The following is a 17833-nucleotide window of genomic DNA, read 5'->3' on the forward strand; positions in this document are numbered from 1 at the left end:
ATTGGGAATGTGTACAGTACATGTACAGTACATATAGAGTACACTGCAGCAATAGATTTAATAGAATTCTCCTCTGCTAACATGAATGGGTTAAATGATCCGTAGTACAACTAAATGTTATGTACTATGGATCATTTAACCTATTCATATTAGCAGAGGGTAATTGTAAATCTATTGGCTCCAGTGTACTAGTAGTGTGTACTCTATATGTACTACATACTACACTACAATAGGGACCCCCCTTGCCCTCACTCACTGCTCACGCTGTGCGGGAGAACAGCGACGAGTCAGCGCTGGTCCGGTGGAAGGAGCTCCAGGTGGGGTCCTAATTTAGCTGGCCGGCGACTGCCCAGAGGTGCCGGCCAGCTAAATTAGGACCCCACCTGGAGCTCCTCCCACCGGACCAGCGCTGACTCGCAGCTGCTCTCCGGCACTGAAGGACGTCGTCGGCGCTGAGCTGAAGAGGAGCGTTGCGTCACTGCTGCTCCGGTGGGCGGCGCTCCGAGTGGGGTCCTCTAGGCAGTCGCCACCTAAATTAGGACCCCCATCTTGAGCGACGCCCACCGGAGCAGCAGTGATGCAACACTCGGCAAGGTCAGTAAAGAAAAGAAGAAAAAAAAACAGAGCAAGCTTCGGCGCTATTTATCGGGGCATTTTGACAAGTACAAGTACAAGTACTTGTCAAAATGCCCTGTATCGGTCCCGATACCGATGCTTGTATCGGTATCGGGACATCCTAGTGCGTAGCAAAGTTTGTGAAAGAAAGAGCCAGGCAAGGATATCTGAAACTTATAAAGGATACGTGTGAAGATGTCAATTTTTAATTTTTAGGACATTGACCCTCCCAAGCCAAGATAGTTGGAGGGAGTTTAGCAGGAACATTTTATACTATTTTAGATTATAATATTGGATTTACTAAACTAAACTTTGCTTAGCTGTAAATTGTCTATATATTACACAACACTTTACTTGGGGCATCGACCCATACACATCAATCCCTGCCCCAAAAAATTATCTCATTTTTTAATTATACACATACACTCTCCTATCAATATGACTGGGAAGAAGTGGGGTAGAACATACAAACTTCATGCAGAAAGTCCCCCGGATTTGATTCTTGGAACCTAACGCTTCAATGAAAGAGTGCTAACTATTTAGCAACTATGGTATATTCAGTTAGCCAGTATAAAGAGCACCTATATTTTCACTTTCCTTATTCTGTTACTTCCCAAACAAAGTGCAATTCTCATGAGACTTTGCATCTAATGCCAGTCTAGTGTCAGTAAGGTTATAATACCAACAGTGTCAGCTTCCTATAAATAGCTCTCTTGGCCATTTTTGTATTGCAGTTGGGTTAAATACATTTAAATGCATTGTGTTTCCTCTGACATTAGGGCAGTGCTGAAATCAGCACTGCAGCTCATCTTATTGATATCAAACCACTAATTATCAAGCAATGGCAAATATGCTATAAGGACAAAAGGCCCCATAGCATGATGGTACCATGTGATGAGTCTGAGCAGGCAACTCGAGTTCCTCAAGAGATTTGCACCAGAGTCCTGACGTCAACCCTACTGCATACTCATGGGGTGAAATAGATGCCATTTGCGAGCCAGGTCACCCAACATTAATTATTGGCCTCACAAATGCTCTCTTGGCTAAATAGGCAAAAAATTGCCAAAGACCCACTCCCGGAAGAGTGAAGATTGTTAGAGCTGCAATGGGGGGGGCTGGGTAACTGTATATTAATGCTAGGGCTGGGGAAATTAACAATTAATTCCTCGATTAATCGTTAAACTTTTTGATCGATTACAATTCTTTTGATCGAAAATGAAAAGACTCACCTCTCCGCCGGCTTCCGGGAGTCCCGTCGGAGATTGACATTACCGGACTCCTCCCCCTTCTCTTTGTTCGCTGACGGAGCCACTTGGGCCAGTGGGTTTGCCCAAGAAGCACCAAGCTTCTGTCTTATCTTAAACTTATATATATGCACTATGTGGCTCTCCATTAACCCCCCCCCCCATCTCGCTCCCAGAAATGTGCCCATTGAAATTTACTGATATTATGTTGCAATCAGGTCCTTACATGAAATGGAATGGACAGGTGCTGCTACTTCAAATATTAAGCTAATACTTATGTTTAAATAATCTTTAGGGCTTTGCTGTTTTACTATACTATGTAAATACATTTGTAATCCAGCACGTTATAAAAAAATGATCAAAGAGGCTAAAACTGTCGTAATTGCTTTGATAAATTCCCCCCACTGTAATTTTATGTTGTATTTGTTAGTCATAACATTGCTGATGCTTGTGAGGGATTTACTAATATTATCAATGAATAATATTGAGGCCAACAGCAGTGCATTTTTCCCCAATAGATATACATCCAAGGAATTGAAACAGGCAGACATTTTACACAAGTTTTATTATAATACTGGAAGATTTTCAGTACTGCATAGAGTCCACTTAAAGGTAATGTATAGTTTTTTCAATAATTTTTAAATATGCATGCAGATAGATGAGTTTATTGTAAATAATGTTGTATTGCGGATTACATGTGCAGGCTCGGCTTTTTGCTTTGCAGTGCTACAAAATAGTTCTGCTTTACTGATCCTTCTCAGAATGCAAGTATGAGTTGATAGAAAATATACTATACTTTCCCTACTAAATGGGCTAGCTGTTAAGCTTATGAAAAGGTAAAATAATAATAGTAAAAAAATATGCAGTGCATTTTTGCAATGCATGCATATTTCCCTGTGTTTTACTCCTTAAAAGACCCTACAGGTACAGAAAAATATATGTTGATCTGTCTGTAATGCACTCATTTTCCAAGCCCTGTGGACTGACAACACAAAGCATATTTGTGGACTGAGTGGTGTCATCTCTACCAGCTGTCTTTTGCTAAACTACTCAACCACTCTCACTCTCATATCTCTACAACATAAAGCTGAATTATTCTGCAGTCCAAGAGAAGAACTGTGCAGAGGACACAGAACAGCTCTGAATTTCTGACAATATCAACAGTTTTTTTGCACTTATCAAACATATAACAAAACACTTTCAATGTTATATTTAACAGACCAAAACGGAGCAAATTAGAGAGGTTAATTGTTAGGATTTACATACACTTTAACTACCCTGCAAAGATCAATTGCAAGCTTTTCAATAAACAATAGCAGTTGGTAAATATTAGTATAGAGTGTGAACATTCTTTGGAATATAGTTTATTTCTTCATTTTCCTTGGAATGTCTTTTCATCTGCTGAACCTCATCTGATGAACTTTGTGATAATTACTGTTTAGCTGTTTGTGATTGAGGACAACTCACTATAGCCCCTCACTGACAATGCAAGTGATGTAAACACTGTGCTTGCCATATTTCAGTCTGCAGAACTTTTGGAAAGGAAAAATATCACAACACTGAATGTGAGCAGGAATTCGTGTAGCTTGGAAGAGGGTCTTTAGAAGTCTTGACTGAAGTGATAGATATTTTGGAACTTTTCCGCAACCTGTGTCTCACCTTGTCTCGAAATTCTTCAGATACATAATAATATACAAATGGATCCACACAGCTGTTAATGGCGCTTAGCGTTAAACAGACCATGTAGACGGCATATAGGTTTCCATAACTTTGCAGACAGTGCTCAGAGTAATGAATTAAAAGAACCACGTTGCTGGGTGTCAAAAAGACGATCACTATCATCAGAACCAAGACACTCAGTTTTACAGCATAGGCATATTTTTCTCCACTCGATATCAGTGATTGAATAACAGAGATGTAACAGAATATTATGATCAACAGAGGTAAAGCAAAGCAGAGAACAATGGTTGTCATAAAATAATAAACCAGATACTCCACTTGCTCTTGCCTGGGAAGAGCATCATGGCACACTGTAATGTCGGCATTAAGTAAAGGATAGGACTGTTGCATTGTAGCCAACGGTATTGTACATAAAACAGAGATTAGCCAGGAAATTGAGCATACAGCAATGGCAAAAGACTGACTTCTAAATGTTCTAGAGAAGAAAGGATGGACCACAGCCAAGTAGCGGTCTATACTGATGCTCATAAGTAGAAGAACTGAACAATACATGTTTCCATAAAATAAACTAGTAACAGCCCTGCACATTAGCTCTCCAAAGATCCAGTCATTTCCCATGAAGTAGTAAAGTATCTTAAAGGGCAGCACCAGGATGAGCAGGAGGTCTGCCACTGCTAGATTCATTAAGAAGACGGTAGAGGTCATCTTCTTGACTTTGGTCATCAAAACCCATAAAGCAAGGCCATTGGCTGGTAATCCCACCAGAAACACTAAAGTATAGATAAAGGGTATAACCAGGACAGTGATGGGACTTTTCAGAAAATCCATGGATGTTGTTGAAATTGACAAAAATGTATTGTTTAGTTCCCCACGGAATGATCGTGGAAACAATATATTCTCACAAGTATTTGAGTCATTCCGTTCTTCTTCATTTGAGTAATCTGTAAAGAGATAAAAGATAAATAGACAGATGACAACAATATGAAACACAATTACTGTCTAGAGAATTTTTTTCCATATTTCTGTTGGCTATCGTGATGAATTCTCACTCAAGATCATAGTGCATCCAGTGTCACTTTGTATACTGTGCCAAGTTTTTAAGGAGTTCAAAGTCTTGGCTGGTTTTCTTTAGTAAGCAGCCACATCCTGAGTAGAAAAACCTGTTCCCTGCCAGCATGCTGCAGAGGACTCTCACTCGCTGTGGGAAAGCGGTGGTCTCTTTGCAGAGGTCCAACACACCTCCAGCTGAGTCAAACCTACAGCTCTGCAATCAGCAAAGCTCATGCACTCTGCTCCAACCATTTTTTTTACATTACAAGCTATTTATACACTGATATGGATTCAGGCTCTTGACAGATAATGTTTTATTAATGTTGTTTATATTAATAATTGTGCATTGATTGCTATTGTGCATTAAATGGAGCTAAAATTCTGCAACAAAAAATTGTTAGGAGTTAAGAGTTTTTTGGGGTGGAAGAGACATGCCCTTTTCTCGCATGTTCCATGCAATGTTTTATCTTCTATGTACACTGCACAGTGCATGCGCCATGAAGTGTACACATCCGGCCTATTCCCAGCATCTGTATATTCCCCAGTGTCACATCATTATTGAACTTCCAGTGACTGGAGGAGGAGCTAGGCAGGACCTGGAAGAAGTGGCATGGAAGATAGCGGCAATGAGGGACAAAGCAATGACACTTTCTAGTACACCCTCCTTCAGCGATGCCAATCCCAGACTGGCTTGGCATCGCTGAAGGAGGGTGTACTAGAAAGTGTGCCACAATGTGCACTTATGGTGTGCATACTTGCTCACTATGGCAAAAACCCACCCAGCAAGCATTAGTTCTGATTTTAAGTGGACCTGAATGGAAAAAATGACTATGGTATCGACAAAATCTAGAAATGTTTTCTAGTGTTTTTTCTAGTGTTTGTAAATCCAAAATCTGTTTGTCTCAGATCATGTCACCCTGTATACATTTTCTGAAGTATTTTTTTGGCAAATCTATTGCAAAGTTTCCATTTTAGAGATCCTGGCAAAAACTGCAGTTCCTGTTGCAGGGTGACGACTCTAAGCCACTGCATTGTAATTAGAAGCAGAAAAGGTGGCCTGTCACATGTGTTCCTTCAGTGGGCTGTTAGGATGCCTATCAGGTCTATTGGATAAGCAGCCCAATGGCCAACTGAAGGAGCGCACAGGGCAGGCTAACAACATGCTGCCAATTGCAACGCAGTGGCTTAGCATCAGCAAAAGGCAACAGGATACGCTAATAATAGTTGGAAACTGTAGAACGGTAAGAAAATGGAAAATTGTATCATACTTACCAGTAATTTTCCTTTCCTGGTGCCTGTCCATGGCATCATACAAACGATAAGCTCCGCCCCTTATCCCCACCCACAGGACCAGTAACAATCTATAAAAAAGAGAGATAGAGACTCCCCCTGCATTCTTGTAACCATGCGTCGACAAACAGGGTGGGTAGTATGCTGCCATGGACAGGTACCAGGAAAGGAAAATTACTGGTAAGTATGATACAATTTTCCATTTTCCTGGTGCCTTTCATGGCAGCATACAAACGATAAATAAGGGTGGGCAAAAGCGACGCCAAAGAAGACACTCCATCCAGCAAAAGACGCCTGGACAGACCGTCTCCCAGAGTCCACTGCTGGCAGAAGGCCTGGGGAAAGCCCGTAATGCCCAATGCAATGGGTTCGATCTGAACCCTGGCTCGCGCAGCCCACGAGGTTGCCACTTCCCACTTTGAATGAGCCCACACCACATCCGGTGGCTGCCCACACAGCAGCCAAAAAGCTCTCTTTTAGTCTGTACTTACCCGTTCGGTGGTCCCCTACCTTAAAGCGGATGGCGGCAGGCCCGGATTTCCCACAAGGCCACCGAGGCCTGGCCTCGGGGCGGCAGTGGTGTCCTTGTGGGAAAGTTGCGGGCGAAGCCGATTGTTTGTTTACATGTCATCTCGCCGCTGTAGCCGAGATGACATGTAAAAAGTCTGCAGCCGGCTGGTCCGTCCTCCCCTCCCCGCCCCACCCCCCCTGCACTTACCTCTCTCCTCTGGTTCCGTCCTCCGGCGCCGAGTCTCTCCTCACTGCAGGTAGCAGAGCGGCAGGGTTAAAAGTAACCCTGCCGCTCCGTGTAGACAGTGAGAGGGGAGAGCTGTCACAGGAGTTCCAGCACAGTGCTGTGCTAGAACTTCTGTATTGGAGGTGACAGGGTCAATAAGGAGAACCTGTCACCTCCAATTGCTATCACACAGGGTCTTGTTATATCCTGTGTGATAGCAATAAAGTTAGGTGAAAACATTTTTTTTATTGATTTAAAAAAATGTTTTAAATAAATAAAAATACAAAAAATAATATGAAATAATGAAATAAAAAAATTAAAAGGTGATTAAAAAGTAAAAAATAATAAGAAACAAATTATTAAAAAATAAGAAAATAATGATAAAAAATAAACAATAATAAGATAAAAAATGCATTGCGGAACCTGGCCTTGGGGCGGCAGGGAGAGTAAATCCGGCCCTGGATGGCGGTTCTTGCAATCATGGTGAACGGCTCATGCTGAAGGAAGGAAGGAAGCAACTATCAGGCAGGGATCTGCAGGGAAGGCTGTACACATCAGCAGGACAAACTCCAGAAATATGTGACAGCAAAAGACAAGAGCCAGGCCCGGTGTGATAATATATCAACCTGCCATCTCTGATAGATCTCAAATGCAGATACACAGGTCAGTGGTATGAGCAGGTAATGTGGTATGTGCAAGTAATGGGTTTGAGTCCTGTATTACATCATACAGCCAAACAATGAAGTCACTGAGGAAATGCGTGCAATGCAAGTAATGGTTTGGAGATCTGTATTACATCATGTAGGAGTATAGTCACAGTGGCAATGATGATGCATAGAACGCAGGTAAGGGTATGAGACCTGTATTACATCATACAGGAGTACAATACAGTCACTGTGGTAATGTTGATGCGTAGAACGCAGGTAAGGATATGAGACCTGTATGCCATCATACAGGAGCACACTGTAGTCACTCACAGAATAAAAGTCTTGAAAACATAATTAAATAGTAGTACTTGTGGTCAGTAGAGTCGTCCCAGACTAGTTGTAAGAGTACTTGTACACAGACTCAGCTGCAGGGAAGTCCGTTCAGAGCTGTATCTGGAGGCCAAGCACAGGGCAAGTAGGAAGCAGCTGCAAGTTGATTAAAAAGGAGTGGTTGCTGCTGCAGTGTTGGTTTATCCAGAGAGCTCAGAGGAAGCTGTAACAAGGTTAAAGGTGCCCATACACTTTAAAACCATCGCATTGTATTGTAATATTTTGTCATTATGTCTCTCCGTGTCAGGGTTTGCTGCGTCACGCCCAATTGGAGCGTGACACGGTTTAAACCCCCACTAGGAGCAAACAATTGGAGTAGATATCCTATGCGTGGCGGAGCAGTGTCTTCTTGGCGAATGTATGGACGCCGGCTAGGGCCTCCGTGCAATGCATGAATTTATTGGCTTGCGTGGATGCATTTGTTTTGAACACAGTATATGAAAGTGTAGCCCCTATATCAGGGCTCAAAATTTCCACTCGCCCCCTCGCAATTGGCGAGTGAAAATTGCGTGGGGGCGAGTGCGCACACCGGCCTCCCGAGCACCGTTCAAACCAGCCTAAAATCGTACGATTCTCGGCTGGTTTTCTAACATGCTCCTTAGACAAAAGACGTGCGACCGTACAGTAGAAACGGTCGCACGTCTTCGTTCACACTGTTCGATTCTCGTACGATCGCAGGATTTCCCGCGATTCTCGCACGGGAATCGAGCAGTGTTTGGGCACCTTCAAGGTGCCCATGCACCTGACGATTATCGTACAATAATCGCGGGTGATCCCGCAAAGTACGATAATCGGCAGGTGTAAGGGCAGCATGTGGCCGCATCTACTGTATGGTCGCACGACATTCGTCTTCCAAGCAAGCTGGAAAACCTGCCAAAAATCATACGATTTTTGGCAGGTTTGTGGCATGCTCAGAAGACGAAAGCAGCACGGGCTGGTGTGCGCAAGCGCACACTGCCCGCTCAGCATTACAATCATCAGCAAGCCCTCCCCTTGCAATGATCACAAGTACGATCTGCCTGTCCAAGATGGGCAGATCGTACAACATTTTAATTACCTTACAACCATCGCACAACGAAAGTCGTGCAATGGTTGTAAGGTGTATGGCCAGCTTGACACTGAACAGTGCTGACAGATAGCTGCAGCTACTGTGTTGCAGAGTGCCTTAGCCTGCTGCTTAATATCCTTTCGTTTGATTGTTGGGTATACTATTGCCATAGTTGCTTTCATATGTTGTGTTATGATTAAATCTGCTATAAAACTGTTCAAAGGTGTGTTGGTGTGCTGTGGATCCACATTTGGGCGGTACATTGGTGTAGGGGGATAGAAACACCCGGTTATTCAGCGGCTCCTTCGGGGGTGAGCGCTACAAAGGAACGTGCGTTTGTTGTCTCTAGTGCACCTGATCAACAGCTGGAGATAATATGACGTTGTCCCTGTAAATAAGCACGCATGAGAATCATGGTAACGTTCTTGGGCATTGATCACTGAGCAATGCAGGATAAGGTTCTCTCCAGTGGTAATTGGAGATGATATGTTGATATGTAGTGAGGAAGTGATGTTGGTTGTTGACATCACTTCCTGTTTGAAATCACTTCCTGGTTTGCTATGTGAGACATCACTACCTGTCTGACATCACTTCCTGTCAGGGAGCTATAAAAATAAACAAATACATGTGCTGAGGCTCTAAGAATGGAACTAGCAAGCAAGCAACACCTGTCTCCTGTGTATTTTGTGCGAGGACTGGAAGTACCCTTTCAGAGTCATGTAGAGTTAGGACACAGGAGACAGGTGTTGCTTGCTTGCTAGTTCCATTCTTAGAGCCTCAGCGCAGGTTTATTTTTATAGCTCCCCGACAGGAAGTGATGTCAGACAGGAAGTGATGTCTCACACAGCAAACCAGGAAGTGATTTCAAACAGGAAGTGATGTCAACAACCAACATCACTTCCTCACTACATATCAACATATCATCTCCAATTACCACTGGAGAGAACCTTATCCAGCATTGCTCAGTGATCAATGCCCAGTAATGTTACCATGATTCTCATGCGTGCTTATTTACAGGGACAACGTCATATCTCCAGCTGTTGATCAGGCGCACTAGAGACAACAAACGCACGTTCCTTTCATATACTGCGGTCAAAACAAATGCATCCACGCAAGCCAATAAATCCATGCATTGCACAGGGGCCCTAGCCGGCGTCCATACATTCGCCAAGAAGACACTGCTCCGCCACGCATAAGATATCTACCCCAATGGTTTACTCTTAGTTGGGATTTAAACCGGGTTACGCTCCAATTGGGCGTGACGCAGCAAACCCTGACACGGAGAGACATAATGACAAAATATTACAATACACTAAAAACACATCCTAATAAAATTTCCACAACACCCAGAGGTAGGGATGACATGACTGGTCGCAGATAGAGACGCAAGGACAAAAAAGAGAATGCAAGGGGAGTCTCTCTCTCTCTTTTTTATAGATTGTTACTGGTCCTGTGGGTGGGGATAAGGGGCAGAGCTTATCATTTGTATGCTGCCATGAAAGGCACCAGGAAAACTGTATAGCAGTGGTGGTCAACTTGAAAATGATGGAGAACCTGAAGTGTGGCCCCTGACACTTTGAGGGGGCCCACACAATAGCAGTACATATATGTGTTGAGGTGTATCAAGTTAGGCAGCCAAAAAAAATTGACTGTAAAGCATCTCAATGTTTAGATTTTTGTTCTTGAGGAAGGATATCTCTCCCCGAAAGTGTGGGGATTAGAAAGTGTGGGGAATAGAAATAGAAGAGCAGAGGAGAAGAGGGACAAGAAGGGGGTAGGAAGTGGTTGGTATTTTGGGCTGGTGGCCCTAGGTGGAGTTACTACCCCATTTAGACATCAATAATAATGGGACGTGTGGTCAATAACAACAACAACTTGTCATTACCTTATTTATGGCTCTGAGAAGTTATATGACTGAATGCACAGAGCTGCAATGAAAGTCAATAGTGGAAAGTAGGGACGTGTGCTCTGGCGAGGCAGGTGAGGCAGAGCCATTATGGAAGAAAAAGCTGTCAGATCAGGTCATGAGTCGTCCTGGTTTCCGCCCTGTATCCTAGGAAAAGTTACTGGATTGTATGCCCACAGGCTCTGCTTAAGTGTCTTGCGACTTAGAGTCCCTGTGTTTGTTAAATAGAGGAACCCAGAAAAGGAAACTCTGCTTGCCTCAGAGATAGGAGCACGCCCCCACAGACTGTGTGTGGTGAAGAGTAAGTCTTGCATTCATTGTACAGCCCTATAGCCACTTAGCATAGAGATTGCCTGGAGAGTCACCACCAGCCCTTACTCCATGGGACACAGGCTTTCCACCTCAGCCGGGTTAGCCCCCCCATATCAAAATTTTTTAACAAAACATATGCAGTTGGTTAGATCTTTGTTAGATCAGGTTAGATCTCTGTTGTTTGCGTTAGATCTCACACAGAAATAGAGATATTAACAGTTATTTTCAGGGGGGGCTAACCCGTCATCAGCCCACCCTTATCAAAAAATTGACCAAACAGTTAGCAGGCTTTCCACTTAGCTACAGGCAAGCATTTAATGTCCACGCTGACAGCTATAATTCACTAATGGATTCATACACCACTAAGGCTTTCTATGTGACATTAGTAAACATTAGGTGACCTCTGTCTGGATCAGAGTCTACTAACTAGGTTGCCAATTCTCTGCCAGTCCTTTATTGTCCCGTTCACCCGTGCAGAGATAAGTGGCAGTATAAGCAAGCTTTCACAATACAAGTCTATATGTGAGATTCAAAAGCAGAAAGCTCATGTTAAGAGGGTGGACCACAATATCACAAACTCTGACTTTAGCAATCAAGCCTAGAGACTACACTTATTCCAGGTAATATATAGCCCACATAGCCACTGGCAAACACTGGTATCACCCCTCATGTTACACTGAATCACCAGTTTGATTGCTCATTAATTTTTCTTTTTTGCATTAAATAACTGTTAGCTATCCTAAAACCTCCAGCGCCCCAGTACTGCACAATACTTTATCGAGATGTGCAGAACTTACAGCTAATTATATGGCAAAATCCACATAATTAATGCAGTTATGGCCTAAAAATGTTTAAGGTAGTTATAAATGCAGCTAGTTTAGGTACCAAAATGTGTCTTGATATTCATCACTAGTAATCCACTGTACAGTAGCACTCAGACTGGGAGAGGGAGGGCAAGTGTTAGCAGCCAATCAGTTTCTGTGGTATACATGTGTCAGGAGGAGAAAGCAGAGTGAGCAGAGGAATGACCCCATGAGTATGCTGCTGCCCCTTAATTTTCCAATTAGCAAACCAGGCTATCTTCTTTAAAAAGATGAGCTGCTGCAGCAGTGGAGGTTGAAGATACTGTATAATAATGCTCTCTGGCAACTATGCCTGGATCACAAGACTGGCTTCACAATATTCCAAATCCTTTAGCATGTAAACCTCTTCACATATATATTTCACCTCTATTAAGCTTGCTGCCTGGAGTGCACACAGTAACATAAATATTGTTGTTCTGCATTGTTCACTACTACTAATACAAAAATAAACACCAATGTTATACAAAATATAATCACTTAAAACTGAACTCTGTGCGCAAACATTTATTTAAATATACTCCTCAATAGTCACAAAGGATATAAATCCACTTTGTGTACACCAAATGCCATTGCAAACCCAATTATTACCCTGTAAATGCAGCAGTGACATCATCCCTGTGCTATACAGACCCTGTGCAGAGAGCCGAGCTGTGGGATGGACGCAGCAGGCTCCACCCACTACAGGCTGCCTGCAGAACACTACAGGAGGAGGCGGTGACAAGACCAGTCATCCTGTACAAGGAGAGAGAGCAGCAGTGACTGGTCTTTATTAAAGGAAGCTCCTGCACAGAGGAAACGTCTCACATTGGATTACTGCACAGATCTGGAAGAGATATATTAAGCACACCAAGATTCATCTAAGAACACACATTACTCTTAGCTTGAAACAATATTTGATTATCCCAGAGTTCAGCTTTAGGATAATTCTTTTATTGCTTATTAGATTTTTTTAAATAAAGGTATGTGCAGCCTCTGTGCAGGAGCTTCCTTTAATAAAGACCAGTCACTGCTGCTCTCTTTCCTTGTACAGGATGACTGGTCTTGTCACCGCCCCCTCCTGTAGTGTTCTGCAGGCAGCCTGTAGTGGGTGGAGCCTGCTGGGCCCTTCCCACATGTCGGCTCTCTGCACAGGGTCTGTATAGCACAGGGATGATGCCACTGCTGCATTTACAGGGTAATAATTGGGTTTGCAATGGCATTTGGTGCACACAAAGTGGATTTATATCCTTTGTGACTATTGAGGAATATATTTAAATAAATGTTTGCGAGTTCAGTTTTAAGTGATTATATTTTGTATAACATTGGTGTTTATTTTTGTATTAGTAGTAGTGAACAATGCAGAACAACAATATTTATGTTACTGTGTGCACTCCAGGCAGCAAGCTTAATAGAGGTGAAATATATATGTGAAGAGGTTTACATGCTAAAGGATTTGGAATATTGTGAAGCCAGTCTTGTGATCCAGGCATAGTTGTCAGAGAGCATTATTATACAGTACCTTCGACCTCCACTGCTGCAGCAGCTCATCTTTATAAAGAAGATAGCCTGGTTTGCTAATTGGAAAATTAAGGGGTAGCAGCCATGCAAATAGGAATATTGCGCAGTTACCCATAGCAACCATTCGGATTTCAGCTTTTGCCAATTTAGAGATTTCCACAAACTAAAATATAATGCTAACTGTATGCACTGCCCTTAGCACTAAAAACAGAATATTATTGCAGCCCACTCACTTATTTTGCATTCAATATTCCATAAATAAACAAACAGCACAACATATATCTATGTACAGCCTTAATAGACATTAAAGTATATCATGTTTGTAGCATAGATCGATTGTTTTCCACGATTCCACAGAACATTGGAGCACATTAGTTAGATTCATAGAATTTGGTTAGCACATGTTGTTTCCTTGAGATGAAGGAGATGAATATCCGCCTCTTATGCGTATAAGGAAATAGTCAGAAAAGGAAAACTGTCTGTTGTCTGCTGTATGTTAAATATGTGGCTAGACATCATACATACCATCATATTCCTGTGTGGCTAAAGACCTGAGCGATAAAGCGAGCAGCAGTATAGGGATGGAGAATGACCACGAGCAGCCTGTTGAGCCCATGATGTTCATGAACTGGTGAGAGCTAAAAAGCAAAGGATGTTGTGCTGATGATTACCCACTTCCTATCTCAGCAAACATACTGAAAGGATCCACAGAGGAAACATTGAATTAGATACAGGGGGAGGGTGAGAGAAGTCCATGAGGAACAAATGTGGAGAACTTCCTATTAGGGAGGTGAGTAGAGGGAGCTACAGAGGAACTTTAGAAACTGTAGTTTAGTCCTATGTCTTTTTTTCTTTCTGTTGAGAACACATTATGATAAATGTCTCTGTTTTCAGCTGTACATGTGTGGGCTGATCATTTTTTGATCTTGTTTTGTTTATATTCTTAAGAAAAAGATAAATATCAAAATGTTTTATGCTAAGAGAAGTTTAAACAAGCACAGTTTAAAAAGCACGCATTCCAGAAAGTCTGTTCCACAGAATATTCTGTAGTATTTGCTGCTGCTGCACTTCCATAAAGTATGGGCAAATCATAAAGTCTGTCCCCATCATCCAAAAACCGTGAGTAGCAAAACAACAGGACATAACTGTATGTTTAGGAAAACAGATCTGCTACGACTACCATGAGGCTGATGAATTTTTCAACTTCTGGTATATATTGTGTGTATTGTCTTGAATTTATGGTCTTTTAAAAGTTTGTAGTTGTATATGTGAATACAATCAGCTTAAATGTGAATGTAAAGGGACTTGGAAAAAAATAGGCGCCTGATTCTTACGGCTGACTAAACCATAGCCAACAATTGTACCCGAGTCAAACTATCTACTGATCCCCAAACACACAGGGGGGGAGCACTAGGGTTGTTGGGAGGCACTATTGGAAGAAACAGAAACATCTGGGATTTTGGGGAAGCACTAGGGTTGTTGGGGAGGCACAAGTTGAAGCACAAGAAACATTTGGGATGTCGGGGAAGCACTAGGTTTGTTGAGGAAGCAGTAGTGTAAGAACTATAAGTACTAGAGTTGTTGGGGAAGCACTAGGGTTGTTGGGCGACACTAGTGGAAGAAAAAAAAATATTTGGATTGTTGGGGAAGCACTAGGGTTGTTGGGAGGCACTAGTGGAAGAACAAGAAACATCTGGGATTTTGGGGAAGCACTAGGGTTGTTGGGAAGGCACAAGTGGAAGCACAAGAAACATTTGGGATGTTGGGGAAGCACTAGGGTTGTTGGGGAAGCAGTAGTGTAAGAACTAGAAGTACTAGAGTTGTTGGGGAAGCACTAGGGTTGTTAGGAGACACTAGTGGAAGAAAAAAAAAACATTTAGGTTGTTGGGGAAGCAATAGTTTAAAAACTAGAAGTAATAGAGTTGTTGGGGAAACACTAGGGTTGTTGGGGAAGCAGTAGTTTAAGATCTAGAAGTATTCGAGTTGTTGGGGAAGCACTAGGGTTGTTAGGAGACACTAGTAGAAGAAAGAAAACATTTGGGATTTTGGGAAAGCACTAGGGTTGTTGGAGAACCAGTAGTGTAAGACCTAGAAGTACTAGAGTTGTTGAGGAAGCACTAGTGAGAGCAATAGGGTTTCCACAATGCATTAGAAGTGGCTCTTTACAACAGTGGTTTAGTAAGAGACTTACAAAAACCGCAATGAAAATGTGTGTTGGAATGGCTGGGTTCACCAGGGAATGTTCAATCTTTTCAGATTTTTTTTTTAGATAAGGTCAGCTTAATGTCATTAATCTTACCATTGTTTTTACTTTAAACACCATGTTTCTGTTTATAAGTTGTAATTACAGAAAACAATTGAAGCAGACATTTTTGTTTATTATATGTACATGCTGCTTTGCAGTGCTACTCAACAGTTGCACTTTACTGCACATTCTCATAATACAAGTCCTTGCTGACTAAATGAAAACAGTTAATGGGAATGTATACTCTTTTAAAAAAAATGTTTTTAGATACGCTTGAGACCAGCTTGATGTAGATTTTTGTTTTTAAAAAATACTTGCGTTTTTGTTTAACAAAGCATGGAAGGGAAAGCATTAAAAATGTGAAAGTCATAAACAAAAGCAGTTACTTCAAACACTCTATACCTTCTGTTTAAGCAGGAAGCAGAGTTAAAGAGTGATAGTCCTGAGCCACTAATAGTTTCCTCTCAAATCTATAAGTCAGCTGACTCATTTAAAACAATCCACTCTCTATGTAGCTGAGTCCTTTTCTCAAAAGCTTTTCATAAATAAATAAATGTATTGTGCTCCCTCTAGTGGCTACTCAACACAACTCTACATCGAATACAATAACAAACATACTGTATAAAAGAGTAAGCATGTAAAAATATAAAAGTTATAAAAAAGATAAGTTTAAGGCAAATTCTGCAATAATATGGCATAACTGAAAATACACTATACTTATATATCTATAATACCTCTACTGACCTCACCCATGTATAGATATTAAGAAACTCGGTGGAACTTAAAGCGGAAACTATGGTCAAACTATTAAATCATATATATGATTTAGGCAGCCAATACCAGTAAGACTGGGCTCTGTTTTTCTAAGTACCCCCTGGAATATTTTTTTTATATCTGTTGGCCCTACCAGTAGAACCACTTAAACACTTCCTTTGATTCTCCAGTGAAATCACAGCAGAGTTGTCAAGTGAGCAGGAATTTGAAATTATAGTGTTGACCCCACGGGAGGTGAAATCTCCAATAAGGAGCACATGTTGCAAAGACAACTGTCAACGGAGGCATTTCCTCCTACTTCCTGTTGTGTCGTCTCTGGCATGAAAGGGGATTGATCCTTAAAGTGTTAAGGAGTTGCCTATGTGTTACTCAGGAGAAGGTCCTGTGTAATACATTTCAAGGATATTACTATACTTCAAACCCTTCCATGCCAAAAACGTTACAACATTTTAGATTGTAGGCCCTCCTTACCATCTTGTCTTGATTTGTATTGTGATTGTAATGTCTTCCTTATATTGTAAAGCACTGTGCAAACTGTTGGCGCTATATAAATCCTGTATAATAATAATAATAATAACAACATACTTTTCATACAGTGTAGCCATTTTTTTTTAGCAATTCTATTCAGAAGCACAGCTCGGTTATCTTCATTCAAATGTCATTAGGAGTCAAAATAATAATGTGCCTCATGCTTAAATGACCCTGGAGAAACTAAAGACTCACTAAAGATAATTTTGCTTAGTATGATGTAGGTTTCCTGTTTTTTTCTTTTCTTATTTAGCTATCCATTATCATGCCAGTGCACACATCCTACTAAGATAAGAGCATGAATCAGCTTGCTTTAATTTCTTTCTGTCTCTCTTTTTTCACTCTTACAAAAATCTCATGCTGCAAAATTGCTTAATTCCTATCAGCCTTACTATACATAATTATGCAATTATCCTAAACAACTTGTTTAAAGGGAAATTATAGCTTGAACTGCATTGTTTCCAGACAACACAGAAGTAACAGAACAACAGTTTTCATAAAGGAAAATACATTTACTTACACAGCAGGATCCAGTTTTTCATTGTTATTTGCACATTCAGCACCATTCCTGACTTAAGGTGGACCCACTCTTTAGGTTTCTCAGATCTGAAAATGATCTTTGGATCCCCATGTGCACTCTGGAGGAGTTTGGATCATGAATCTCAGGAAATCGTCTTTGAATCCATCCCTTTGTCTGGAGAATCGGGGACTGATCCTGGACACATATCAGGGCAAGGTTTTCAAAACAAGTTCACACCGACCACTATAGCTGCAGCCACTCTGGACAAGATAAGCACTGAATCATTTAGCTTGTTCTCTCATCAGCTAAGTTTCAACTGCTGCACCTCTCAGAGCACTTGCTTGTAGAAGGGGGAGCAGGGGAAACTGAGTTGAGAGAAGTGAAGAAGAAGCTTTTGCTGTAAACAGCAGAATTACTCCATAGTGTCTGCAGCTACGGAGGTCAGTGATGGCTTGTTTGAAAATTAATTTACCTGTTAAGAATATGTA

General features: G+C 41.6%; 1 protein-coding gene across 1 annotated transcript; it reads right to left on the bottom strand.

Moving 5' to 3' along the window:
- Positions 1 to 3322: 3322 nt before the first annotated feature.
- Positions 3323 to 13943, bottom strand: F2RL3 (F2R like thrombin/trypsin receptor 3). Its single transcript, XM_018568216.1, has 2 exons — positions 13804 to 13943; positions 3323 to 4480 (listed from the first exon to the last, which is right to left on the bottom strand). The coding sequence occupies exons 1-2, from the start codon at positions 13901 to 13903 to the stop codon at positions 3411 to 3413; spliced, it is 1170 nt and encodes a 389-aa protein (XP_018423718.1). The 5' UTR covers positions 13904 to 13943; the 3' UTR covers positions 3323 to 3410.
- Positions 13944 to 17833: the final 3890 nt, after the last annotated feature.

Source organism: Nanorana parkeri, unplaced genomic scaffold (assembly GCF_000935625.1).
Source record: "Nanorana parkeri isolate BGI_ZX_2015 unplaced genomic scaffold, ASM93562v1 scaffold1154, whole genome shotgun sequence".
Classification (NCBI taxonomy): domain Eukaryota; kingdom Metazoa; phylum Chordata; class Amphibia; order Anura; family Dicroglossidae; genus Nanorana; species Nanorana parkeri.